This window comes from Xiphophorus hellerii, chromosome 2 (genome assembly GCF_003331165.1).
Source record: "Xiphophorus hellerii strain 12219 chromosome 2, Xiphophorus_hellerii-4.1, whole genome shotgun sequence".
NCBI classification, from domain to species: Eukaryota; Metazoa; Chordata; class Actinopteri; order Cyprinodontiformes; family Poeciliidae; genus Xiphophorus; species Xiphophorus hellerii.
In genome coordinates, this window is record NC_045673.1 from 20,997,480 (window position 1) to 21,023,856 (window position 26,377).

General features: G+C 40.6%; 1 protein-coding gene across 1 annotated transcript; it reads right to left on the minus strand.

Annotated features, from left to right (window-relative positions):
- Positions 1–1,563: 1,563 nt before the first annotated feature.
- lamb4 (laminin, beta 4) lies at positions 1,564–25,903 on the minus strand. The gene is made up of 35 exons (XM_032549289.1): positions 25,788–25,903; positions 21,059–21,133; positions 20,495–20,661; positions 19,751–19,886; positions 19,596–19,669; positions 18,607–18,795; positions 17,557–17,620; positions 17,211–17,425; positions 16,198–16,318; positions 15,817–16,005; positions 14,826–14,981; positions 13,388–13,491; positions 13,221–13,300; positions 12,820–13,015; positions 12,206–12,331; positions 11,935–12,114; positions 11,528–11,643; positions 10,551–10,662; positions 9,911–10,091; positions 9,116–9,259; positions 8,804–9,035; positions 8,487–8,644; positions 7,941–8,165; positions 7,622–7,839; positions 7,402–7,498; positions 6,455–6,824; positions 6,181–6,344; positions 5,804–6,006; positions 4,984–5,142; positions 3,920–4,064; positions 3,558–3,759; positions 3,345–3,480; positions 3,100–3,264; positions 2,870–3,023; positions 1,564–1,866 (listed from the first exon to the last, which is right to left on the minus strand). The coding sequence occupies exons 2-35, from the start codon at positions 21,078–21,080 to the stop codon at positions 1,727–1,729; spliced, it is 5,340 nt and encodes a 1,779-aa protein (XP_032405180.1). The 5' UTR covers positions 21,081–21,133; positions 25,788–25,903; the 3' UTR covers positions 1,564–1,726.
- Between the last annotated feature and the right edge of the window lie 474 nt (positions 25,904–26,377).

Sequence of the window (26,377 nt, forward strand, 5' to 3'; positions counted from 1 at the left end):
TGTCAGGGTTTAAGTTGAGGGTAACGTTAGGGTTAGGAGTGTATTCTGACTGCACTTATCTGCTAAGTGCTTGGTGCAACTGGGAGTTACTATAAAAGTCATATAAAGTCCTAACTTGATTAAAAATAAAAACTGCTTGTATGTGTGTGTGTGTGCGTGTGTGTGTGTGTGTGATGTCAGAAGGCTGCCACATGTTCAGTAACAAAGCACTGCAGTCACACTGAGTTGTTCTGCTGGGGCTTCTCTCCTCTCTCCCTTCATCTCTCCTTCAGGTGTTTACTGTAAACTTCCTGTTGGATTATAAACAAAGGCTGAGTGCTGATTGGCTGCTGCAGATTGGTGTGAGAAACTGATTTAAAGAATCATGAATCTTTTAAAACCTTAATAACTTTGCATCTTTTCCCTCCTTGGTTTTTTATCCTTGCATCGTTGATTAGTTTACTTTCAGTCATCGGGTTTTAACTGCATAGTGGGGATAATGATCTGTGTTAACTTCTGTGCTTACATCTGGTTTCTTTGTCTCCTTGGAGTCTGTTTCAGAGGCCGTGAAAATGCAGAACTATCTGTTTTGAATTTTTAAAAATAGAAACATGAAGGTTTCTCTCTTACTTTGTGAGTTTAATAATTATTTCACAACTTCCATCATTTAAATCAATGCTCCCCAATCCTGTGCTGCTTGTTTCAAGCCCCGTGGTTCTCAGATGTTTTTTTGTCTTGTGCTCTATGCACATCATACTCTATCATATTTAGGAACATCTCAATCTAGGATTACATGTATTGTATTGAGCAGGATAATATGTACAGGGCATATTTACATTGATGTTTAAAGGAGTAGTCTGGTATTTTCTTGTTTCCTGATCAATTCCACTTTGCTGTCCAAAGGAAATGCACAGATGGAGAGTTTTAAAACATCTGGATTTGTTTGAGCAGCTGTTCATTTCCTTGATTTGAGTTGTAGTGGGTTTACTCTAAAAACTTTATTGAAAATGTCATTCTGACACAGATGACGCTTTTGCAGGAAACATTCCGCAAATTTCTCTGAAAATAAGCGCCCCCTGGTGGATAGAAACTGAATAAATCAATTAGTTTAACAGACATCCAGAAATGTTTCATTCATGCAGGAAAGACTTAATCTAAAGTAGATTAAAATGTCTTTTTTTGTGTTTTAGAGTTTCTTTCATGCCACTAAGCATTTTTTTTCAATGATACAACTTGACACTGAATGTAATACTTAAAAAAGAGGCAAGGAATTATGAGAATTAGTTAAATTCACTTTACTTCTCAAATAACCGACGCTTTTTAAAGGCAGAGGAAACAATGCACCATTATTCAATTTAGTTTGGTTCAAATGAGCTTTTTCATTTCCCCGATTCAAAACAAATGTTACAAACCTGTAATATTTAATGTATAAAATACATTCGTCTAAAATGAATAATCTGGCTCAGGGTGAGAGGTCATCCGCTGGGTTTCGAGAAGACCGGTAATGATGAGAATTTTGATAAATGTTTGGATACAACATCTGAAACTACAATCTGTCCCTAAAGAAATCACTCAGAGCCAATCCAAATATAATATTTTTTATTTTCATGATGTTTGATCTTTGTAAAAGTTTCTAACATAAAAAAAGCAAATATTGCAAAATGTAAGAGCATTAATTTTAACTTCAGATATATATGTATAAAACATTAAGTCATCATTTGTCTTTATTTTCAGGACCCTGCAGGACTTATGAGGAACATGTGACGTAATATTGAGCTTTAGAGATGATTTCCTTTTGAAGTGACTCCACCGTGTTCAGCAGATCGGCCACCTCGACTATTTTCTCCTCCTTCCTCTGGATCAGCAGCTGGATCTTCTGCTCCACGTCTGCCAGAAACAAATGTACAGGAAACATCAACTCAGATATGTCAAAAACATTTGCAGAAACCACATTCAAACATTCAGAACCCAAAGAGAAAACATCAGGGTCATTCGGACTGCAGGGAGCAGCTTCCGTTTCTCGGCCCCCTCCTTCACATGTAGGAATTAGGATATGGGTCAGAACGAAAAAGTTTTTTTGAGGAAGATCCGTCTCACTGTCTTGCTCAGAGTGAATTTCAGTCGTTTTCCTAAATTACATAATCTGCTTCAGTCTGATTACAACTGTTATTGTTGTATCTGTGTTCTGTTCCCTCTGCTGACGTATCACCAACATTTACCAAACAAAAACGGGTAGAAAAAAAAAGAAAAGAAAAATCCTTGGTAACTGAGAACAAAAAGACTTAATTTTGCTCAAGTGAACTTTGGACTACTAACCATCACTAATAAATGTTTATATTTGTCCATCAGATGGTGCACTTTTTCCTCTTTTCCAATAGCTGCTAAAATAAGTGTCACTTTGTCACATTTGATGTAGAATAATATTGTGTATTCTTTATTCACCTGATGCATATGTCATGTTATATTTTTGTTTATAAACTTTCTCAGAGGGAACTTATCAGAGCCAAACCCTGAAGCTTTTTCCCAGGACAAATAACTGTCTCAAACATTGAGACAGTCTCACACTCCGTTCAGTGTTTAGGATTTCTTTTCTTCTACTTTTCCTGTAAAACTGACGTGTTAGGGCGTGGCGTAGGGGATAGCGCGACCCATGTTTTGAGGCCTTGAGTCCTTGACGCGGACATCGTGGGTATGACTCCCAGATCCGACTATATTTGCCGCATGTCTTCCCTCCTCTCCTTCCCCCTTTCCTGTCATATAAGGGACACTAGAGCCCACAAAAGACCCCCTGGAGGGGTAAAACAAAACTGACGTGTTCAGTGTATCATTTGTATCATTCTGTACAGGACATTAATAATCCTACAACAACTCTTAGTCTGATGGTTATAACCTTCTATCTGTTGGAGTCTGTCCTCCATTTGTCTCTGCATATCTTCGATCTCCTTCAGGATTTTCTGCAGTCGATCTGCGGCTCCGTCTTCAAGTGTTTTGTTCAAGTGCTTCTGCTTTAAAAGCTCAAACTGCTCCTGAACTCCTTGCAGCTCCTGTCGGGAGAGAAAATGTCTCAGAAATCTGGTCAAACCCCAGCAGCAGCTGCTGCTAACAGTTTTCAGATTTTACCCTGTCATTAGAAATGTTGGTCAATGCTGACTCAGCAGTTTCTCTGGCCTCTTTTGCCATCTCTCTGTTTTGCTCTGTTTTATTTTTCAGAGCTTCACTCTCCTCCAGCAGACCTACAGTCTGGTTCATCAGCTTATCCTCAATGTCGTTCAGTTTGTTTTCCATCTGAAACATGGCAGAGAAACCATCAGTACCAATCAGGCCGAGAGGATTACTGTAAAACAATTGGAAAGTTTGAGTCTCACCTCTTGGATTCGGTCATTGGCGTCGTCTCTGTCCTTATTTGCCACCTCCAGGTCATCGTTGGCTTTGCTCTGAGCTGTGTCTGCAGCAATAATGTCACCGAGGATGTCTTTAACGTTGATGTTTTTAGTTTGCTCCCTGTTAAAATAAAAAATAAATAAAAATGGTTTCTGAACAGAGCTGTGAGTTAAATAATTTTGCTTTCAGACACCAACTTGACTTCTGTCGCTTTCTGCAGAAGCTCCTGAGCTGTTTTGGCTTCATCCTGCAGCTTCTTCAGGTCCTCCTGGAATTTGTTGTTCAAAAGTTTATTGATCTCATTGATCATCGATTGGATCTCAGCAGGTGATCGTGGTAGCTGGATCCTCAGGACAGCGTTCGCCATTTTCTCAATGTCACCTGGAGGAACCATTTCATCTGCCAGGAAGGAAACAGACAGAGATGTTTCCCACAGTAAGATGCATCACTCTGGTACATTTTTAGAGGACGGTAGGCGCAGAAATGATCATTTAATGGTTGGATTATTTGGCGTTGAAGGACTCCTACAAGAACTGACTTTATGCCTGTAAACACTAACCCATCAGATATTGTTTGACTCTCTGGATGAGCTCTCTGGTTTTGTTTTTCTCTCTCTCCACTGATTTGGTGATGTCGCTGATCTGGCGCTGCAGGTCTTGGGCCTGGTCTTTGGTGTCCTGAGCCACTTGCTGGACATCACTGATCTGAAACGGTCAAAATAATAGAAACACTTCTTAAAACAGAACAATCCTCAGAGAAGACTCACCAACTAGTCTACATCAACTGTTTACCTGCAACAGATTTTTCAAAGTGTTGCTTCTAACTGGACTTGGTAAAGTTCTGGTTTGGCGCTCAAGCTTTCCCGCCATCAGATTTTTTACAGTTTCTATCACCTTTGGGGACCTTAGAACTGTTTTTGTCTTGGCATAAGGTCTTTGCAGCTTCAGAGGAAATAACCATTTTAACGAGGACTGGGGTGTTTGATTCATGGAGACTAACAAGCAATTAAAATGCTGCTGGGTAAATCTGATCTTGAACTGCTCGGTTTTAGGGTAAGTCAATAAAAACTTGAACCATAGGCAGTTTTAAAGGGGTTCCAAGCCGAACACAGCAAGTTCTTCCATCCAGGATAATATTCCTGCCCAGTTTCCCACAAGTCAACCAAGTTGGGATTTTGCAGAACAACACTGATTCCTGAAAGATTTGGCTACAACGATGCATTTTGCCTGTGGATGATGATATTGAAATCAGTTTTAAAAATTCTTTAAAAAAAATGTTTTCAAATAGCCATGTCTATAACTAGAACAATATAAATCAATGCACTAGACTTTATGCTTTTTTAACCAAAAAATGTTAAAATGTCATGTCAACATCTGCAGTACCAACCTAAATTCATACATTTTGTAAAATTCAAAGTTTCTGATAAAATTCATAAAATATTCTCAGAAGACTGTGTTTATATCTGGAATAATATAAAGTTATGTGTACTTACCTGCATCAAATGCTTTTTAATTTAAAAATGTTTCTAACATAGAGCCACAAATAAAAGTCATTTTATTACAAAATTCCCACAGGAACCAGCTCAGTGGAGAAACCCTCCCAGTGTTCCCAGTGCAAACTCGCCTTTTTCTTTGACTCGTCCAGGCTGGATGGGAATTTGATGAGTCGCTCTTTTACTTTCTCTGCCGTCTCAGAAGCTTTCTGGGCATGAGGAACAGCTCCATCACAGATCTGACCTCCGGGACATCCAGAGCAGTCCTCCGGATCCGGTTGCCCGCAGACCTGAATCAGACCAAAACAAGTTGCTCAGAGGAAACAGAAGATCATTCAGTTTCTTTATTCAAGTGTAATACCACTGATGAGCACTAGAGGGTTTCTCCATTAGATAAACAATGAGAGGGACCAGTTCAAAAGTAGCAGCAGATACAGCGCTCTGGTTAGTTGATGGAAATAAAAACTACTGTATTTCAAGGCCATAGTAGTGGCCTGTAACATACTGATGTGTTGATTGCCAAAGGTTTGCAGCTGGACATTAAACTGATGTTTCAATCATCATTCTTGAGTTCCTGATCTGCTCAGAGAAACAGCTTTGCAGACAAGATGTCACACATTTGAGAGTACTAAAAAATATTTTTTTTTAGGAGATGTTTTCATCATTAGCCCTAAGTTAGCCTTTTAAAAACCAACGTCTTTTTTATGCTTTGCTTCATACAGAGGGTCTGGACCCTTGGCTTTGGATAAATTATTGCTTTCTCTATTGAAGCTTTACATTTTACCCAATCGCTAACATTTGCCTGTGATGCAGGTAAAGCGCTACTGGCGTGTTGGTGTTAGATGTGTTGACGCGGTTGGATTTAGAAACTCCATCAAGGAGAGGAAGTTCAGCTGATTGGACTTTGATGTCAGAAAAGTCCCAGCCATCTCTCTGCTGAATATTTCTCACCTTTTGGTTGAGTTGGCGCATGTTGAGCTCCTTGACCTTCTTCTCCAGAGTTGCCAGATCTTCTCTGCTGCTCCACATGCTCAGTTTGCGCCTAGTCTCCCATCTGGTGTCCATGGAGTCCTCCACAGCTTTACTGGAGTTTCTCACCCGCTTTTCGTCTGACATGAAGGTTTTATGAAGCTTCTGGATCTCCTGCAGCATCTCTGCAACAGAGTGGAACACAACAGAGTTGATTGTTTTATTATTCAAATTAAAAATATATATTTTAAGGTTTTGCTTTAAATGAGTGCATTTTATATCAAGTCAGAAAAAAGGTGTTCTGTTTAGTTGACCTAAAGTTTGTTACTGGCATAGATATAAAGCCAATCATGTCTCACCTTCCACTGGCTGAGTTTCTTTCTTGTTTGGATCCTTGATGAGTTTATCCTTCAAGTTTTTTAGCATCTTCTGAAACTCTACGTTAATGTTATTGATTTCATTGTTAAGGAGGACAGACGGGTCGATCAGAATTATGTTGGTGTCAACAGCATCTTTCATCTTCCTGCAAAGAGAGGTGCTTCAAAATCACTGGTTTCTGCAAACAACATTGGTCTCTAAGAACCAGGAGCCAGATTATCTTTGATACAACAAAATGTAAAATATGGACCTCACCTAATCTTCATGTAGAGTTTCTCTACCTTCTCCAGCTTTGGCAGAGAGAAACCAGTCATGTTGCCAAAGCTGTCCAGTCTGGAGTGAATCTCCAGCATCCGTTGCCAGTACTGACTGTGAGTGGAATGCTGGGTGTTGCCATGGAGAAGGATGAACGTCCTCATCCTTTGGGCGGCTCGCTGGACGTCAGTGACGTTTTCGGACCACAGAACCATGCATTCATGGCATTTCTCACAGGCAGGAAACTCTGAGCTGTAGCCTGGAGTGCACTCGTCACAGAGGATACCGGTGACGCCAGTCCGACAGATGCACTCACCAGTTTCAGGGTCACACGACGGGCGCTGCGTTCCCTCAAGGTTACAGTCACAAGCTAAGAACAAGAAGTGATGAAATTAGGCAAAACAAGCCTAAAATTAATAAAACAGATTAACAAATAAATAGATAAAGCTTGTAAAAATTGCAGCAATAAAACAGTTTTTTGGGTAAGCTGCAGTAAACAGCAATGCTTTGAGTCCTGCTTTAAAGGGGCCGACACTTCCTGTGGATCTCAGGTTTTCAGGGAGTTGTTTGGTTCTGGTAATCGACACATTGAGTGAACATGTCTGGGATGATCTGACGGATCAACATGGTTTATATTTGACCAGGAACTCTGAATTTGAAAAGGTTTTTGTTGATTCATTTGTTTGTTGTTTTCTGGTGTTGGTCAGGAGGGTTTTTCACCTGAGTGAAGTTGCCACGACTCCCAACTTTCTTCAAATTAAACAATGTTGGTGTCAAATGTTTATGCCGGTTTGTGCAGTCAAAATTTTTGTAGCACAGTTGATTGATACCAAATTTTGTAAATGTGGATGTATGTGTGTGTGTTGAGTTTAAGAATAAAGTCATTGACTCAAAATGATTTAAATAAAACAAGAGACAGTCTCTGACAGATTAAGTAGTTCACTCACAAAAGCACTGCAGGTTTGGATTCCCAAAATAGTTTTCTCCACATTCATCACACTGTCTTCCTCCAAACTCAGGACGACAGGGACACTGTCCCGACACCTGGACACATCACAGCTTCAGCCAGCTGATTTTTCAAACAATCATCTGCTGCTGCACGGAACCTGGATGACCTCTGACCTCTTCATTCTCAGCCTGAGCAAGACCTCAGGAAAATGCTCTCACCTTATCGCAGATGTTAGAGACGGAGTTAGACGGGTCACAGCTGCAGGGCTGACACCCCGACGCTCCGTCCAGGTTCCAGAACCCGTCCTCACATTCATCACAGAGATTTCCCACCACACCCGTCCTGCAGGGACACTGTCCTGTCTCCCTGTTGCAGAAGCAGGGGCTCTCCAGGGGACATAGAGTCGCCTTGGTCCCCCGGCGATCACAGGAGCATTCTGGGAAACATCAATGTACATATACCAGCAAACATGTGACACTTCTGTGACCATATGGACCAGTCGTAACCATGTGGCACGTTCCTCACTGGCTGCTTTACCTTTACAGTTGTGTTGCAGGGCGTTGCCATAGTAACCAGGCTTGCAGAACTGGCACCGTGGACCCGTTGTGTAGTGAAGGCAGCGGAGACATTCTCCGGTTGTGCCGTCGCAGGCATCGCTGTCGTCCGGGTCGATGTTGTTGTTGCAGGAGCACGCCCTGCAGACAGCACCTGGCAACCTCAGGTCGCCGTAGAAACCCGAACTGCACCTGTCACATCGTTCACCTGAGAGGTCGAAGGTCAGAGGATCGATCAGGTGAACTTTAATAATTGATTTACTTTTTCGTCGTGGGGTCTGGGAGTTTTTATTAGAATTTAACTTTATATTTAATGATAATCTTCAACATCTTTAAGAGTTAAACTCAAGCCCAAGGGAACAACACAGGGGTCAAGGAGTGACCTGCAGTCAAAAATTTTACTTCGGTTCAAGAAAAATCTCTGCTCCTATGTTTATTTCTGGTTCCCTGGATTTAAACAACAAACTAATAGGAACTAAGCTTTGGCTGCACACCTGCAGACCAGGTGATCCGCAGACACGGCTCCTACCTGTGTGTCCCTCCCTGCAGGAGCAGCTCACTCTGACGGACTGCGGGTCGTATCGACAGGAAGAGGCGAAGAACCGTCCGCTGCTCAGGATATCAGGGCACAGGCAGGGCTGACAGGGTTGCCTGGAGACCGGGTTGCCATAGTAACCCTCCACACACCTACAGCAGCCACACACAGGTGGGTCAGAACCACATGACACCATCAGGAAGTGAGGTGATCTTACCTGAGGGGATAAAATATCTCACATTGCTGATGAAACGAGTTTAATAAAGGAAGGCAGAATATTCTGTAATCAGATCCAGAACCTTCAGTCCAACCTGTCACAGTGCAGCCCGCTGCTGTGCTCCCTGCAGTTCACACACTGTCCGGTCCATCCATCGCAGGTTTCCGACAGGCCGTTGCAGTCACAAGGCTGACACAGCGGGAATCCCCAGAATCCAGATTCGCATCGATCGCAGCGTCGACCGGATACCCGGGGGCGACACGCACACTGACCTCCGCTCGGGTCACACGCCTCCGACAGAGAACCTTGAGGGTCGCACTCACATCCTGCAACAACATAAAGGATTCGCTGTAAGACGAAGCGTTCCTATAGCAGGGCTCTGACTGATTCAGAACTTTCTTCTTACGTTTACAGCCTTCAGGTCCAAACCCAAAGGTCAGAGGTGCACAAGCGTCACAGCAACGGCCGATCACGCTGGGCTTACAATCACATAACCCGCCCAGCGTACTGCATCCCGATCCAAGAGAACCAATAACGTTACACGTGCAGGCTGAAACCAGGAAGCACACAACGTCAAACCAGGTTCACGTGAAACTGTGTCAGCTGCCTCCAGAGACACATTAATGCTAAAATTTGACCACATAAAACTTTGGACACACCCAATTTCTAAATTAGGCATATTAAGTTCATATTTATTATCTGTAACAAACCTTATTTTATCATCTAATTGTAAATAAACTCAAGCAGCAAGAGAAGAAGTAGTTTCTACAAAGAACCAGCAGTTTATGAAGATGAAGATAATCTACAGACCACAAGGTTGAGTTCTTCATTTGAGATTATAAAGCTTTTTATCTGAACTCTATTCAGATAACGCCTGAATGGCGATAATACACCTGGGCTTTGACACAACCAGAAGCTGGATCCAGAACGTCCAGCAGGTGGCAGTAAAACCCATAAATACATTTGTGTAAATTGTGACTGTAGTGATAAAAGGTGGACCTTGGTCCGGTTTGATTGGATGTTTTCTTCAATAAAAAAAGAAAAAAGAAATAAAAATATTAATATTGCTGTAACTCATTTTTAAAGCGTTATTGTCGAGGCTGAAGGCTGTGGACAGGAAGGATCTCCTGTAGAGGTCTTATTAATGTTTATGTTATGAAAACGTGTAAAATTGCCTGGGGATTTGCAGTAAATGGCTCACCCACAGCTCCGTTGTGGATGCGTGCCGACAGACTCTTGATCAGTCCTTCGCAGATTTTTGGAAGTGACTCCTGAGAACCGAGATACACGTCCAATCCAACGCAGCGAAAGTGACTGAAAGAGTCAAAGTCACTCTGGGAGCAGAAGTCTTGGACTGAATAGAAACTCTGAACCAGTCCCATCTAAAAAAAAATAATAATAATAATAATAAAGGTTGACAGAGAAAACAGCACTGAGCTTCATTTTAATCAAACAGGCTTGTTTTCATTTTTACATTTGAGGTTAAGATGATCTGGGTAATAATAAAATAATGTGATGACCCGAGCATCACAAAATGGTTCCCTCTGACAGTATAAGGTACTTTGGTCTCATTAGGCCTGGTTTACAGGATTCCTACTCTTCTTCTATTTAAAACATTCAAACTTTTCAGAGACCAAAGTTAACAACCGTAAGCTTATAGAAAATTTAAAAAAATCTTATTGCTCTAGCTTACGGTTACTGAAAAATATTGTTTTTCATATTTCTACACCACTTTATTTACTGAGATACTTTATGCTCAGATTGAACTGTTGCTAAAGCAACTCTTTAAATACTTCCCTCTAGTTGTGCAGAAATGAGTTTTGAGATCATGACTTTCTCACCGAGTCGACCAGCAGAGGAGCGTAGTCTGATCTTTGCTGCCTGTCAAAGAAAATCTCCACATAGTATCGACCTCTGGCGTTCAGACACACCCGGGAATCCAGAACACTTAATCTGGAAAAAAACAAACGTGTAACATGAAAATATCAGTAGTTAAAATGTCATGGCAAACGGTTGATGTCATATTCATAAAAGTTCTCTTGTGTTAAAAAATATGCCACCTAGTGGACACTAAGGAAATTAGATAACAGGCTGAGAAGCAATGCAGCGTTCACATCACTTTTATTTGTGTGCTGCAATCAATAATAAAGTTTCTGCCATGTTCACACTACAGTCATCTACTTACAAGTGCTAGCACAGTCTACGGAATATTTTCGCTAGAGTCTTGGGGTTTATTAAGATGTTTTTTGGTGAATCTTAGATGGGACTTTGTGTTTGTTTGGGTCAGGAACTCTCCTGACCCAAACAACAGTTCCTTCTTACTGTTGAATCATGAACTATAACTTTAACTGATGTTATTTTGGGATCATTTATGACTTTCTCGATGAGTCATCAATGCATCATTAATGATGTTAGATTTCTCATGTATTGCTATTAGATTTGCTTTTTCCTGCTCTGTGTTGCCAGACAAGTTTTACTTAACTGGTTTCTACTGGTGTGAGCCAAGTTTGGCTAATAAAATTAAAAAGAAATGTGGTCAATTGCTGTAAAATTATTCTTTAACAATCATATTTTTCTGTCTTTTTGTCATCCCAAAGCAAAAATTGAATTGCTTCAGAGACACTGCATCACTTTTTTTGGGAAAAATCAGAAAAGAGCTGATGTCGTACTTCGGCGGAGTCACTGTGGAGGACGTTAAACTGGAGCAACTGTTTTCACTTAGCTACATTTTAATGTAATGCTCTGTAGAAAGTGGTCAGCAGAAGAGTAATGTGAACTCCCAAGGTCAATTACCTGTTGCTCACGAAGGCTGACTCACCTGGAGCTTCTGGGGAGGATCAGTGTCAGACTTCCTGATGGAGGGTCGTCACTGCAGCCTCCATCGCCTGGTGACAGCGTGATGATGTTCACTCTCGCCACCCAATCGGTGACAGACTGCAAAGGAAGATGGCTGATGTTTAATCCAGGGAGAAAAACTTCCTGGATTAAACTCCAACACAATGCTACATTTCTCGTTTCAAAATGTGAGCAATAAATTTTTTTGATGTTACAGTGTCGACATCTAAATGGAAAAACTCAAGATCAATGTCTTGTTCTGATACTCACATTGTTCAAGATTATGTCTATGTTTTTTTTGTTATATATTGAAATAAAAATAAAGAAATAAAATCTGTAAAGCTGACTATTTTTAAGAGTTCATAAACAAGACCCTGAAGTTCTCCTCACCTCAGATTCATAGCGGATCACCAGTTGGTACTCCATTGATGTTGGCAGGTTGTCCACAGTGAATCTAAGCCCCACCCCCTCTGTCACTCTGACCAATCCCAGACCAGTTCCTGACTGCTCAGGTGAGCCCTGGTGGGGAAGGATCTGCAGGGGCCCCCGGTTCAAAGGGTTGGTATTCTGCTGCAGGACCAACAAAAAATAGGGGAAATCAACGAAAGAATCACGTTCAGTTCTATTTCAGAGACAAACAGGAAATGAACCAAAGCTGTACCCGTCTCCTCCGACGGGTGAGATGACGAGGCCTCCGTATCAAAATCACTTTTCCATTGGAGATTCGGAAGTCATAGCCCTGACGTCTGAAATACTGCTCACATGAAGGCAAAAGGGCGGGATTCACCTAAAAACACAAAGAGTGAGAATGAGTCTTTGTAAACAGGCTGTTAAACACAAAGATGTTAAGATGGGACTGGTGAGTAAATTAAAATATTTAAACAACTTTCTGAGGAAAGTTTTGGAGACAGGAGAGGTGGTTTCTACTAAAAGTTTAACCCATCCATACATCTTTGCTCACCGAACCTTGCATGGCCTCTGGTTCAGGTTAAGACACTGAACACACAAGATAAACAACCATGCAGAGAGATGTTAGCTGGGATTTGAACCCAGGACTGGGTTGGTGTTGCCATGGTGAGACATTCCTCCGTAACAACATTGTTCTGTCTGAGTTCGATGGATTACCGAGGTTTGGACTCCTTAGCAGGATCAGTGGCTTCGTCAAGATAACTTAATGTTTGGTTTGGGATTTTTAGCATCTGATGCTAAAAATCAGTCCCTGGTTCTGATGGCTTAACTGGACCAGATAGTTTTCCATTCAGTGATGATACACACCAGTGGAGAGGAAGAGGGAAAAACAGGAAGAGGAGAAGGAGTAGGGGAGGAACTCCCTCCTGTCAGCTGTGCAGCGAGTTCCGCCTCATACAGGAAGTAGATGAGCGAAGGCAGGAAGTAACCAGGTGCAGGGTCAGAGCAGCGCCGGCCCACCATGTTGGGTAAACAGGAACACTGTCCATCCTCTGAAGAACACCTGAGTACATTCACAAACCTTACATTTTATATCCTTTGAGAGAAGATTTAATTCCTTCAGAGTGAGTCACATCTTGTTAAAGTTTGCCTGTATTTCTTAATGACTTGTAGATATTCAGATGACAACTAGTGACTGGATTACGTTTTATTAAAGCATTAAATCACTTGAACATAGAGAGTCAAAAGTAAAAAAAGAAAACTCCTACATGTTGCTGCTAGCTCCGCCAACATCACAGTCACAGGGTGAACATTTGAAGACTGAGTTTCCCAAACCCCAGAAACCTGCCTGGAAACAAAACCATTAAACCTCAAAATATGACATAATACCAAGGATCTGTTTCTGCAGATCACAGTTGTACAAACTTTAACCTACCACACAATGATCACACAGCAGCCCGGTGGCCATTGGCTCACATTTACAGCTCCCTGTAAGCGGATCGCATGGTCCAACACTTCCCAAGCCGTGGCACCTGCAGACTGAAAACAGCATAAAGTCAGATCAAAGCTGCACAGAAATAACACAAAGAGCAGGACGTTGTCTCATCTGGTCTATCCGTAATCTTAAATGGTTAAAAAATAGTTGCAAATCAACTATATGAGCATCTATGCTGTAACCTTACCTCATCATATCACTGAAACCTTGAAAATATTCCCATATGGTAAGTGGGCTGAATTTATATCACTCTCTTCTAGCAATACTGACCACTCATAGCACCTTACATGATACACAGATTAGTATGCAACTTAAGGTTGCCCAAGGGCACATCGACATGTTACAGCATGTTACAAACAATGTGCAGTTTGGAAACTGCAATCCTGGAGAGATTAAAGAAATTTTATTGACAATTTAAAGAACCTGCTCCCAGCAGAGGCGGTACTAGCCTGTTTGGCGTCCTGGGCGAACCACTTTTCCGATGAGTTTATAATTAGTTTATAATTAGACCAGCTTAGGTTATCATCAGCTATCTCTGTAATTCTGCTGCTAAAGACCCAGGCAGCTGGAGGACAAAATGATGACTTTTCTTGACTCTGCTACTTTCTCCTACCACTCTCCAGTCATGCATCATAATACAGTTATTGCTACTTTTAACTTGGTCTTGAAAGTTACATCTGGCAGGGTGTTTTTAAGCTGTTACCTTCCTACAGGGGGCTCATCTGCAGAGATATTGCTCCCAACAAATTGATCTTCCCTTTCTACACTTTGCCTCACCTTTCTGTGTTTAATCCAGTCTCTCTCCTGTACAAAACCACTGAAGGAGCTGTTACTGCAACAGATTAATAGTATTTTGTTTTTCAACCCGTAGAGTTTACAAATGGCTGCATTTTTCTCCTAGATGAGGCAACTGAAGGAGCTGCTGCTGTCATTGACTCTGTATTTTCTTCTCTAACATAGAAAGTATTTGTGGATCAGTGCTTAAGTGTTTTTGTTTGTATGCTTCTTCATTTCAAATCCCCAGTTGGTCCTGGCAGAGTGGTGCTGATGGTGAACTTGGTACTGTTTGAGATTTCTTCCTTTTAACTGAGTTGTTCCTTTCTACTGTTATCACATCCTTAATCAACCTGAGGGATTGCTGTGAATTCAATGACACGACACAGCATTTTCAAATTAATTTGACTGAATTGTTTTCTCTCTAGCATCAAACTAAAATCTAACTGAAGAATTTGAGTCTGCTTCTATGATTATATTCATCTTATTAAATAGTTCTGTAAATAAATCTGATCTCTTGGTTATACCTTTTAAATTATTATTCTTAATTGATAAAATATGAATAAAGAGATTTGAATGAATGTAAAAACAGATGTTCTGGTACCTTCACACCCAGCCGGGTTGTCCGATCTCAAATTGAAGAAACCATGTTTGCAGCGATCACAGCGTTGACCCTCCACGTTTTCCTTACACAAACACCGACCGCTTGAAGCATCACACAAACCGCCGCTGTGGGAGCCGGCGGGGTCGCAGTCACACGCTGCAACAAGAACGTCACTCCATGATGCTCAGACTCAGCATACACCCTTAAAGAGAGACAACATGCTGAGCTTCCTGACATGATGCTGCTGGAAGCTACAGAAACATCAGTGATCTCTGACTTGTGAGTCCTCTGAGAATCAGAACTCAAACCAGAGAGAAAAACTGAGTTTGACTCAGTTATGAAGCACCAATTTCAATCACAGAGGTGTTAGAACTAAAATGCTACGATCAGGAGACATTAGGATATGTTTGGAAGAAGGTCACGTTAATGCAAAAGTAAAAATCTGACAATGCTGATCATTGGTCATCATCTCAAATCAAGATCAGAGCTGTCCGAGTCCATGCATCCCTTCTCCGATATACCTGGTAATGAAGGTCAGATTACCAGGCGTCTGCAGAGTTCAATGACTGAATGCAAATGAGGGAGTTCAGCCATTTTGTTCAGCCATTTTGTTCAGGTGTGTTGGGAAACGGATGCATTTAAAAACTGCAGGAGAACAGCTTTCAAGGACTGAATTTGTGCACCGTTTTAGATGCCTCCCTCCTCCAATATTCTTTATTCAGATGGATAAGTCATTGATTTGATCCAGAAGAGAGGAAGAAGGGGAACGTATCAACTTTGTACCAATCCCTGCGGATGGCCGATCCCACTTATATAGAAGAACCAGAAAGCGCAAGCCTTAACCATTACCAATTTTTTAAAAAGCTCGAACAGCAGCTTTTATTTGCACTAAAGTGAAATATCAGAACTATCACTCTCACCAGCATCACCTGGTTTGATGCTGCACTGTAAAAGCAGCAAGTATGAATAAGTTGCACATGATGAAACATACGTATGCAGGCGTGAGGGTCCTCTAGCGCCCTCTGCGGGTCCTGATACAGGAAAGGTCGACAGCGCTCGCACTGAGGCCCCGTCCTGTCATGGCGGCAGTCGTCACACACGCCGCCACTTGCACCTCCGGTCTCTTCGTAGCGAGCAGCATCAAAGTGACATGAGTCTGAGTGACCGTGACAGTTACACCCTTTAAGAGAGACAAACAACGTCGCAGACATGGAGGTGAAACCTGAAACAAGTCAAAACAGCCCAATTTCTCAAGCATCATAAATGTGAAGGTTTAGAAGCACAAACAATCTATATGTCTGTATTTAATCCAAAATAAAATGATAGCTGATTCATTTGTGCGGAAATAAAAGAGGAAATTAATAAAAATTACTCCTGCAGATGTTGGGTGTAGTTTCTCCTCCAGGCTTCCAGGGGGAGTCATTGTGAAACGGCTGACATCTCTCACAGTTCTCCCCAGCTGTGTTGTGCTGACAGACACAGCGACCGTGAACCTGGAAGAAGAAAAAGCCTCGTTACCTTCAGAACCCATGGGAAAACCCAGAAATAGACATCGGATCTGTTTTCTTTCTAAACTCCTTATTTAAGTCGAACTGTAAGAGTCAAGCCAGCGACCCAGATCTGATGAATTCAGCACTGAAAAGGAAGTGGTAATTTTCTCCAAAGGCAATAATTTTACTATGATTTCCCTCCAAAACCAAATAATTTACTCCTCTTTTACACAAGCGGTTCTCTTTTGATAACAAGCGGTTATCAAAGAAAGTCACATTGTTCTTCTTTCCAGCAAACCTCTTACAGTGCTATTTCTAAATTAACTTTCACTTCAACAAAATTTAGGAATGGTTGCTATCCAACTTTCTGGAACAACACAACACTTTTACTAAACACCAATCTGGATTTTCTTGTAGAGGTACTTACAGAAAAAGTGATCCTTGTCTCTTGGTTTTCATCATCTGTTTTTCGAAGCGTTTTAATTGTGTTTATAGTGATTGTACTCATGTTTGAGCCGCTTGCCGGGTATTTAAAATTGCTCCCTACAGGGACAGATAAAGTCTTTCTTAACTGAATTTAGTTGCATTGCTTTGCTTGCATGTCAGGAGATGTCTGAATTTATGAATAAGAAGATTTGCTCTGACATGTTTTTAGGACCTCAGATGGGTTAGACAGGTTAATAGTCTGAAATAAATTTTGCTTGATATGGAAAACCCTGTTCTTCCTTTGAGCTGAGAAAAAAAACTCATACTGGTACTGATCTGACAAGAATACAAATTTGTCTGATTGGTGGCGCTGCTTCAGCCATCAGGGAGTAACTGAGCAGCAAAACAATTTAAACTGAAGATAAACAAATTTAATGGCAAAGCAACTGTTTAGTTTCAGTGTGTGTACCATGTCAGACTGGGTGAAGACGTCCCCACGTCCTCCGTCCACAGGGACACAGCGGCTGGCGTGTCCGTTACAGAAGCAGCTTCCCTGAACCACCATGCTGTAAAGCGAGTAATAATATTTCTCCTGAGGATCTCTGCGTCTGCGAGCCAGCAGCGTGTCACCAAGCGTGAAGAGACGAGTGAAGTTCACACGGATATTCGTCAAGGTGATCAGCTCTGAGGATAATGTATAAGCGAATATATAAAAAGTTATTTTTAATAAATTACAATATGTGTTCCAGTGAGGACCGTTTGGCAGATTAAAAGTACCTTTTGGAAAAAAAACCCAACCTTTTCCATTGTCTCACCTTGAATGTTTGGAGCATATGGGTCATCTATTTCAAAGACAGGATCCAGAGCTTTTAGCACCACCTGGTGGACAAACACACCGGGTTACAGATTTATCTAAACTTCTATCTTCTCCTCAGTTATTTACATACACTGTATAAAAAACACACAATTTGTACTCTCTGATATTAAATCAGACATATTTTTCCTGTGTTACGTCATATGTGCCAGAATATTTAGTGCTCACAAAATATTTGGGGTATTTGTTTTCCGAGTGAAATTTCAGGCTGAACCTAAAATACACAATAACTTTTACAGGTGAACTTAATGTGAACTTTTCTAAAAGTTTGAATGTCCAAATTGTTCAATGTTTCAATAGGTTTTGCACAACTTGCAGTTCTCTTAGTGGCTAAATTCACAAGAGGTATTTGATTCTTGAATTAACAAAAAAGATCTATTGGTGGAAAACAACCTTTATTATCACGCTGTTCATATTTTGACATCATGAGACCAAGATGACACCTAGAAACTGATCAACAGTACCTCACCAATGCGAGATTTCAAACAGGATGGTCTTATAAAAATGGCCGCTGAGTTTAGAGTCACAGAGTTATCGGCTGGTATTAAAAATATTCAAAGCTAAAAGCCCGCTTGTTTAGAGCTACTTTTGATTAGTATAAATTAAAACATTATAAACTGAAGTCTGTTTTTCAACTTGTCATTGCTTTAAACCTTACCTTGTCACTGCAGTGTGATGTTTTTCCTTGATTTATTTTCCTTCTAGTCCTGTAATGAACTTTGAAATGGCTGGCTGCTGAAAATATGTGATAAAAATTAAACTACCTTGCTTTGCCTTGGGTTGAGAGGGATGAAGAACTAATATTCTCCCCTTATATTCAAAGTTTGGACCATTGAAAAGACAAGAGTCCATGTTACAACTCAAAACCAAAAACAATAGTGGCAAATTAAAAATACTCTTGTCCCACATTACAAGTTTGTACCTGAATGTTTTTTTATTCCAAGAACGGAGCAAATAGGTTGGTGGAGGTGTGTTCAAATGTGGTACCTACCTCTCCACCTGCGGATGGTTCTGGTCCAGAGTATCTTCTGTCACAGACAACATCGTCAATGAAGCTGGCAGGTTCTGCAGGAACTGAAGGAAAATGAAGGGAACAATCGTCTGCAAAGTAGCGAAAAACTTTCCAGCTTCGTCCAAAATCCTTCGAACGCTCCACCAGCATGGCTGCAGGCCTGAAGCTCTGCAGGAAGACAGACAGGAGACATTCACATTCTATCAAACAAATCAGACCCAGGGGCTCAAGCAGCGCTGCCGACTGAACCCCGTTCATCTTTAAGTCCGACGTCTCCGATGTTCTTAAGAAGAACATTGTGTTGTCAGACCAGAGGATAAAGTTAAGGATAACCAAGCCTGTTCTTGTTCATGGCCTGTTCTTTGTAAGAATTAACCTCCAGATTTCAAACTGAGTTACCTAAATCTACGTTCAGCATCAGAGTCAGTGGAGCAGCGTCAGTGGTTAGAAATAAGGCCGACAGCTCAAATTTCAGCAACCCTGGGTACGCCAGTCCCACCCAACGTCACACCTCTGCAGTCTTTTATTCCCCTTATGTTGCTTCGGATGTCCATTCTGTTGATAATCCAGCAGGGCAATACTAATCTCAATGAAAAGACTTATCTCTCCTTCTTCACATCACCTTCTCAGCTCTTATCAGAACAACATTTTTTTCAGATAAAACTCATCTTCAGTGAGTGAGTTGTCTTGCAAACCTGGTTTGAAATCTAATCATCTCAAGGATATTTTTATTTTACTATTAACTAATAGGTATATCACAGCTTTAGACAAATCTTATGGTTAATTAAGTTGGTGAGTCTGTGGTGGATTTTAATATGATAGTCAATGGGGAGCAGGAAAATAATGTTGTGTTGTAACCCAACCTGTAGGAACTGTTCATTCAGATGTGAAACCACATTTTAAAAATCATCTGACTTAACAACCTGGCAGGAGAAGAACATTTTAAATGAGTGTCTTTAGCTGTTTACCTTGAAGGTGAGGACCAGGTGGCTGAACTGGAAGACAGTCTCCAGGTCCAACTGGATGCTGACTTGATGAACTCCTGCAAACAACCAAAAGCTGAACCTTTTATGTTTTATTCTGCACATAATGATGTGCTGTGATAGGACAGCTTCCAGCTCACCGTTCTCAGACTGCCACCACTTCAGTCGTCTGTCAGAGTCAAACGTTGTGATGACGTTCTCGATACGATGGCTCTGTGGGTTGCCTTGGGGACTAAACGGCAGTCGGGAGTCACATGTGAAACATTTTTTCTCCCCCTGATGAATCAATAATAATTTTGAATTAGTCATTCAACCTAATCAACAATCAATGGTTTACTAATAAGTGCTGAAAGGTTAGGGTTTGTGTCTAACGAACACACTCCATTAAGAGCAACATGAAGAGGCTATAGCGTCACTAAGGTGTAAAGAAGTGACACTGACGGGTGTCTGATTTATGGATGAGCCTGGAGGCTGGAGTTGTTGGCCCATATCTTTTGTACAGCACTAAGTATTTCCAACCTAAGCCATGACAGAAGAGGAGAAAGGAAAACGCATTAATGGGGAGAGGAGTTGGAAAAGTTCCTCAGGCTGAAGAGTGTCAGAACGTAAAGTGACAAATCAAGACTTGTTTCGGTATGAAAGTCAGAGAATGAGGGGAGAAAAAAATGAGTTCAGCAGCAGCTTATTCAAATCCACAAAACCTGTACAGTCCTACATATCGTCACACATTATTACCTCAGCATAAACAAATGTTAGCACAGGTTAACCCACAGAAATAGCTTGAGCTTTAGCCAATGAAAACATCTTTATTGTCCGTTTCACAGATCCCTGTTTGTCCAAAGACGACTCCGGCTGACGGTGTGTATGTGAGTGCTGTCTCTAACCTCCAGGTATCCAACGATGCAGTAGTTCTGGGGTCCGTCCACACCGCAGGTGGACGAGGCTGAGAGCTGCGCTTCCCGTCCCACCATCAGGTCACCAAGCTGAGGGTGACAGGAGCCGCCAGGGCACTGGTCCTGGAGGTCCTGGGGTTTTACCGCCGGGAGACAAACTGCAGAGACAGATGAGTCACAGTGAGCAAATCCATTGTTTCATGAGGTACTCAGAGCTTGCTGTCATGTTTCTTGTTTTGGAAGAGAACATCAGCTTCTGCTCCAAAGACTCTAGAAGTGTTTCCAACTCCAAATATCTCCAGAACAGACCCAGTAAAAGCCTGAACAGATCTTCTGTCTCATTTTGCTTTGGTTTCTGCAGTTCGGTTCTCTAAATGTTCTGAAACATCCTGTTTGAGATTCTGGATTCCTTTCCAATGGCTTCAAGTAGACAACCTTCCCAAACTCCCACAGTTTAATTGATTCCACTGGAGTTTAATTTTAGCTTAGTTCCTCCTCCATGAAGAGACCATTGAGAACATTTCTTCAGTCAGGGATGTGATGAGTCAAACTCACCAAAAACAAAGATGAGGATCATGTTGAGACATCTGGTGGATTCTAGTTTCTGGTGGACTGAAGATGATTCCTATTCTGTTGGTGGAGAAAAAGTAGGTTTATCTCAATGTGTAGATGATTGTAAACCAGGATTACATGCAACTTCACAATGGATTAAACAATTAAACAAAATTAAACAAAATCCCTCTGGGAAGGAATGTAAAAGCCTGGACGACACACAGAACCCCAACAATTAAAGTATTAATTTTATCATTTAATACAGCAATGTGAGCTGAATAAAATCTCATTCAACAAACAAGAAACAAACTTTTAGGCCTGTCGCAATAAATCAATTAATCGCCATAATAAATTAAAATAAGCTTGATCATTTCCACTTGAATGATTTATCGAGATTTTCTTTTGTTGCTCTCTTTCTACCAAAAACGGGATGACAAAAGCTTTAGTCTTTTTTGTAGTGCATTTTGTTTACAGAGATTTCATAATTAGTTAATTTGTTGCTTCTGTTGTTTTGTCTATTTGTTTTAGAAATTTACAATGTCTTCCAGCTCCAGTGTTAGATGTTTATTAGAATTTAAAGTTAGTCATCTTTGAGAGTGTATTCTCACATTATTATGTCATTACCATTACATTACTTGAAAATGGTCTCAAAATGGCAATATTTGTTCATCGCAATAACTTCTAGGACAATTTATCTCCCAGTAAAATTTGTTATTGTGACACGCAAACTGTACAGCTTGGAAAGGTATAATCAAAATACGAATTAAGCATTTGCAAAATTAGACATTTTTGACTCCAATTTCACATTTAAGTAAAATGTTGAGAAAATTTAAATCTTTAATATTTCGTTTGACTTCCAAGTCTATGAAATTCTTACAGTGATATTTGCACAGATGACATTCTGCCTTATAAACTGGTCACAAGCCAGAGGAAGCATGTTAAGACTCATTGAGTCTCTCTTTAAACACTGGTTGACAGGAAACATTTTCATTTCCATAATTGCAACATCGTCAGTAATCACAGTATTTTGAAACCACCAACTGTTTGCTGTTGTATGCCTTATTAAACGTTTAAATGCACTCGATTTTGTTATTTTCTTTTTTAATCAGCCAAAAGTCAACAACACAATAAAAACCAGAGGCTCACATTGTGTTTTAACTAGTCTGCTATATGTGGGTCTGTATCAGTTTTTAAGGTGTAAAATTTTATATGTGAAACTGCTGAGGAGGACTTGGTGAACGTTTATGTGAGGTGTAAATGAAAATGTATTTGACGTCTATAGTTTCTACCTTCGGACAACTATTATCTAAATTTTAGAATACAAACTTTGAGGCAGTGCATCTTATTTCAACTCAAAGCCCCAGTAAACCCAGACAGGTGAGAACTAGTGGAACAGCCAAGTAAAAATAAACTAAAATAAAAGTACAGAGCAATACGTAACCCTGAATTGAAGCTTTATAGAAACCGTACAGCATCTGAACCCAGCCAAGAGATAAGTGCAACAACCAAACCAACTGAAGCTGAACTCCAACTCGGTTCTTGTGGTTTGATGGGAGAAACTTTCTGAGAGCTGGAACCCAGAGGACTCTGGATGATAAAAATGTGTTTATCCAGCAGTGAACCGTGCGCCCTGAAGGGACTGATGAACTTCAACTGGAATGTTTGGGCCTCTCCAAAACCTGACTGAACTGTACTGCATTTCCTGCTCAAATGCTGCAGCAACACACACACACACACACACACACACGCCCACCCCCACATAACAGATTTACTGGAAATGGAGGACAACGCACCAGTAGAACCAGCATCTCCAAGTATGTGGCATGTGGATCTTTTTGCTGCAGTCTGCCGTAAATCTATCCTCAGTCACTGCGATGTTCTTGTTGACTCCGTCAATATACCCTACCCTAACCCAGAACTAAAATCTCAACTCTTTAATCATTACACAGCAGATTTAAGGTCTGGCTCAAATACACTCTGCACCTTTATATTAAGAAATAGGAAAAGTTAATAAAAATCTACAACAACCTGATTGTTCAGAATATTTAAGCACCAGATTTTTAAATCAATATAATGTAAACAGGACATTTTTATTTGAACTGATTTCTTTAATATCAACAGGATTAATTTTTAGATTTGTTTTAATTACAATTTAAAAGTAATCTGTTAACAGTTGTGGACTTGTGACCTGTCCAAGGTGTAAACACCCCAGCAACCCTTCAGGACAAGTGGATTGAGATTATGAATGAATGAATGAATGTCATTTATTAAAATTGCTCTGTTAAGAAGTCATTCGTCTTTCACACACTCAGAAGCTTTCAGTCCCTGTTCTTTGGTCGGGACCCCACCCACTGTTGCTGCACCTCCATGAAAAAGATACTCTAAGATCATCTTACCATGTGCATGCACAGTCCTCTGGACCCCTGATGAACAACACAACAAATACCTGCTGGATCTGAAAACACTGCAGGTCTGACCAACCAGGACGTTTATTTTGTTCTCTACAGAGATAAAAATGTTCATTTGCAGTGATGAACAGCTCTGATACCATCAGTAGCAGCAAGTCTGAATGGCTCGTTCCTGGACAGCAAAGTCTAATTGGTTGTTTTTCTAATGATATTAACTTTATGATTACTGAAAGAAAAAATAAAGGGAAGAGAAAATACGCTGAAATCAAAAAGCGGATCACGTTCAAGAAAGATCCGACCAAAGCAACCGGAAAGAGAACTGATGGAATATTTTAAACTTACATTTTCGTAGGTAACCTAATTTACGTAAAAATAACTGGGTTTTGGCGAGAGTGATAACTGAATCACAAGCTTTAACAATGAGAAAAACACAAAACTCAGATCGAGAGTTAAGCTTCTGACCATCACGATCAAACAAGCAAGTCTGAGTCTGTTGTTGATATTAAATCTGACTTATTTCAATTTCAGGAAACTCAGATTTCCCAGCTGCAAACTTTCACGCATGATCGACGTTAAAACAAAAAAAAGCTAAAAACATGGCTTAGGGACAATAAGAAATAGAAGGAAATCAAAAAAGTGAAACATCTATAGAGCTGACCGAACATGTCTCTGCAGATAATTGGGATTTTACTCTGACAGACAGCTCAGGTCTAATTTTACTCTTTAGATATTAGCCTGAGGAATCCTCTGAACTAAACGTAAATGAAACATGGTTTTTCTTTTAGCTCTCAGGAATCTGCAGATGGATTTAACAAGGAATGTGCGGTTATTTTGTAAAAACTGTGGAGCAGAAAGTGGGTCTTAGGTACAATAATAAGCATGTACGATTTCATAAGTAACAACGCTGCATTTAGGTTCATATTTGAGGTTTCTGTTACCATGCAAAGTGTTGGCTGCAGTGCAGAGGGATAAATCACCTTGATATTCATGAAACACAACGAGAAGATCTGCTGGAGATCAGAGACAGAGTGTGAGTCGTGTGGCTGCTTTAAAACAAGATAGAACATCAGAGATAAGGTCTTGTTTCTTTTCATGCCACTAATGTTTCAGCTCTCAGACGTTGTCAGGTCATGTCTGTGTTTTTATACGCAGTTTTCAAGGAGTGGGGGTGAAAACCAAACAGTTGAAGATTTCAAAAGCTGCATGAAGAAATTATCCTGCCATTTCTCCAGGTGTTAGAGAAAAAAATGATGAATTCAGGTGAAACTTCACTGAGATTTGCACCGTCTGTGTGCTAGGTGGTGCAGAGCGGAAAAAAGGACATTAGAGTTGATATAAAGTCATTAAGCTGTGAAATATATCTAGATGTTTCACTGCAGCTGTTGGATGCAAATGTATAAATTACACACAAATGGCAAAAAATCTGCCAGTTTAATTTGAAAACTGGGACAACAAGATTCATTTAAACCAATGCATCTTCCACGATTTTAAAATAATGACACAGGAAACCATTTAAAATGTGTTTACCCAATTAAGAGGACAACTAAAAACTGTAAAATGAGATGTAACTCCACAACGAGGCAGGTTTAATTAATTTAACTTCATTCTTAATGTTTTTAGATTTCAGCAATTCAAACTTCACTGCGACTTTAATTCCTGACATGTTCATCTACTGTTGAAAAACATTACATTTTTAAATACTTTTTATCTTTCTTTCTAGCGTCCTGAAACCAAACCGCAGCTCAAAGCAAACAATGATTTATCTTCAGCGTATCTGACAGCGTGTTAAACCCCAGTACTCCGTGTGCGTCATGTTATTACATGCACAAGTTCTTTGGAATTGTGGACCTTTTGTCATTTGGTTTATTTATGAAGAAGTCAGCATGGCAATGGATGAGTTAAATTTACCTAACAGTGACCTTTACGCAGCTTTTTTCATTTAAATTTTGAAATAAAACATCACTTCTACCCAAACACACAAACTTGAGAAATTAGTTTCTTGTACAATTTCTTTGGTTGGTTTTCAGAAGCACATCATTTTTTTTTTTTTCTGCTTACACAAAGAAGCTGCACAGAACAAAACCTGCAAAATCGATTCAATGCAAACTCCGTTACTTCAGCAGAAGTCATTTAAGATAATTGTAAATATCTAAATTTAATTTAAAAACTGACTGTTCAAGAGAAAAGGCTGAACCAGGGGAGTAACTGCACCCATCTGACAGAATTAGTCCAGTTTTCTTTTCCTTTAGTCTGAATTATAACAACATGAACTTCAGTTCCATCAAAGACATTTGGCGTGCTACAGAGAGAGAAAGTGGACCTACCTGCTTGAGCTGCCATCCAAATGAATGAGCACACCTGGGCAGGTAACAGCACACCTGAGACACTTGCTGCCCGAGGCTGAAGCTGTCAGAGATGGAGAGAAAAATCACTGGGAGGAACATCCAGAATAAAACTAACTAAATTATTCAACCTCTCTGATCACATTGCTCTTACAAGAGTAAGATTGTACAGAGTAGTGGTTGGGGGAGGGGTTTCAGGAACAGCACTTTAGGTCCAATGGAGCCCTCAGGTTACCTATTGTCAGCCCCGGTTCCCCGCCCAAAATTACAGTAATAGATATCCTTAACACACGTGTGTGTTTGAGCCAGGATGTTTAGAGAAAAGACACAGTGACACATTATGTTTCAGATTTAGCTGCTCTGAAGATGCGGATCTGATATCACAGGAGAAATTAATCCTGAACTCCTGAAAGGCAGATCTCCGGATGGTGTAAAGGAGCAAGTTCTCTCCGGAGACCGTAAGGAAGCTCTCTTGGAGACAAGAAGGAGGCTCCAGGGTGTCATAAAAGAGCCCATTTTATACTCCCAACTTTGTAAGGGAGTCCACTTCTGGAGAATGTAAAGCTTTGGGA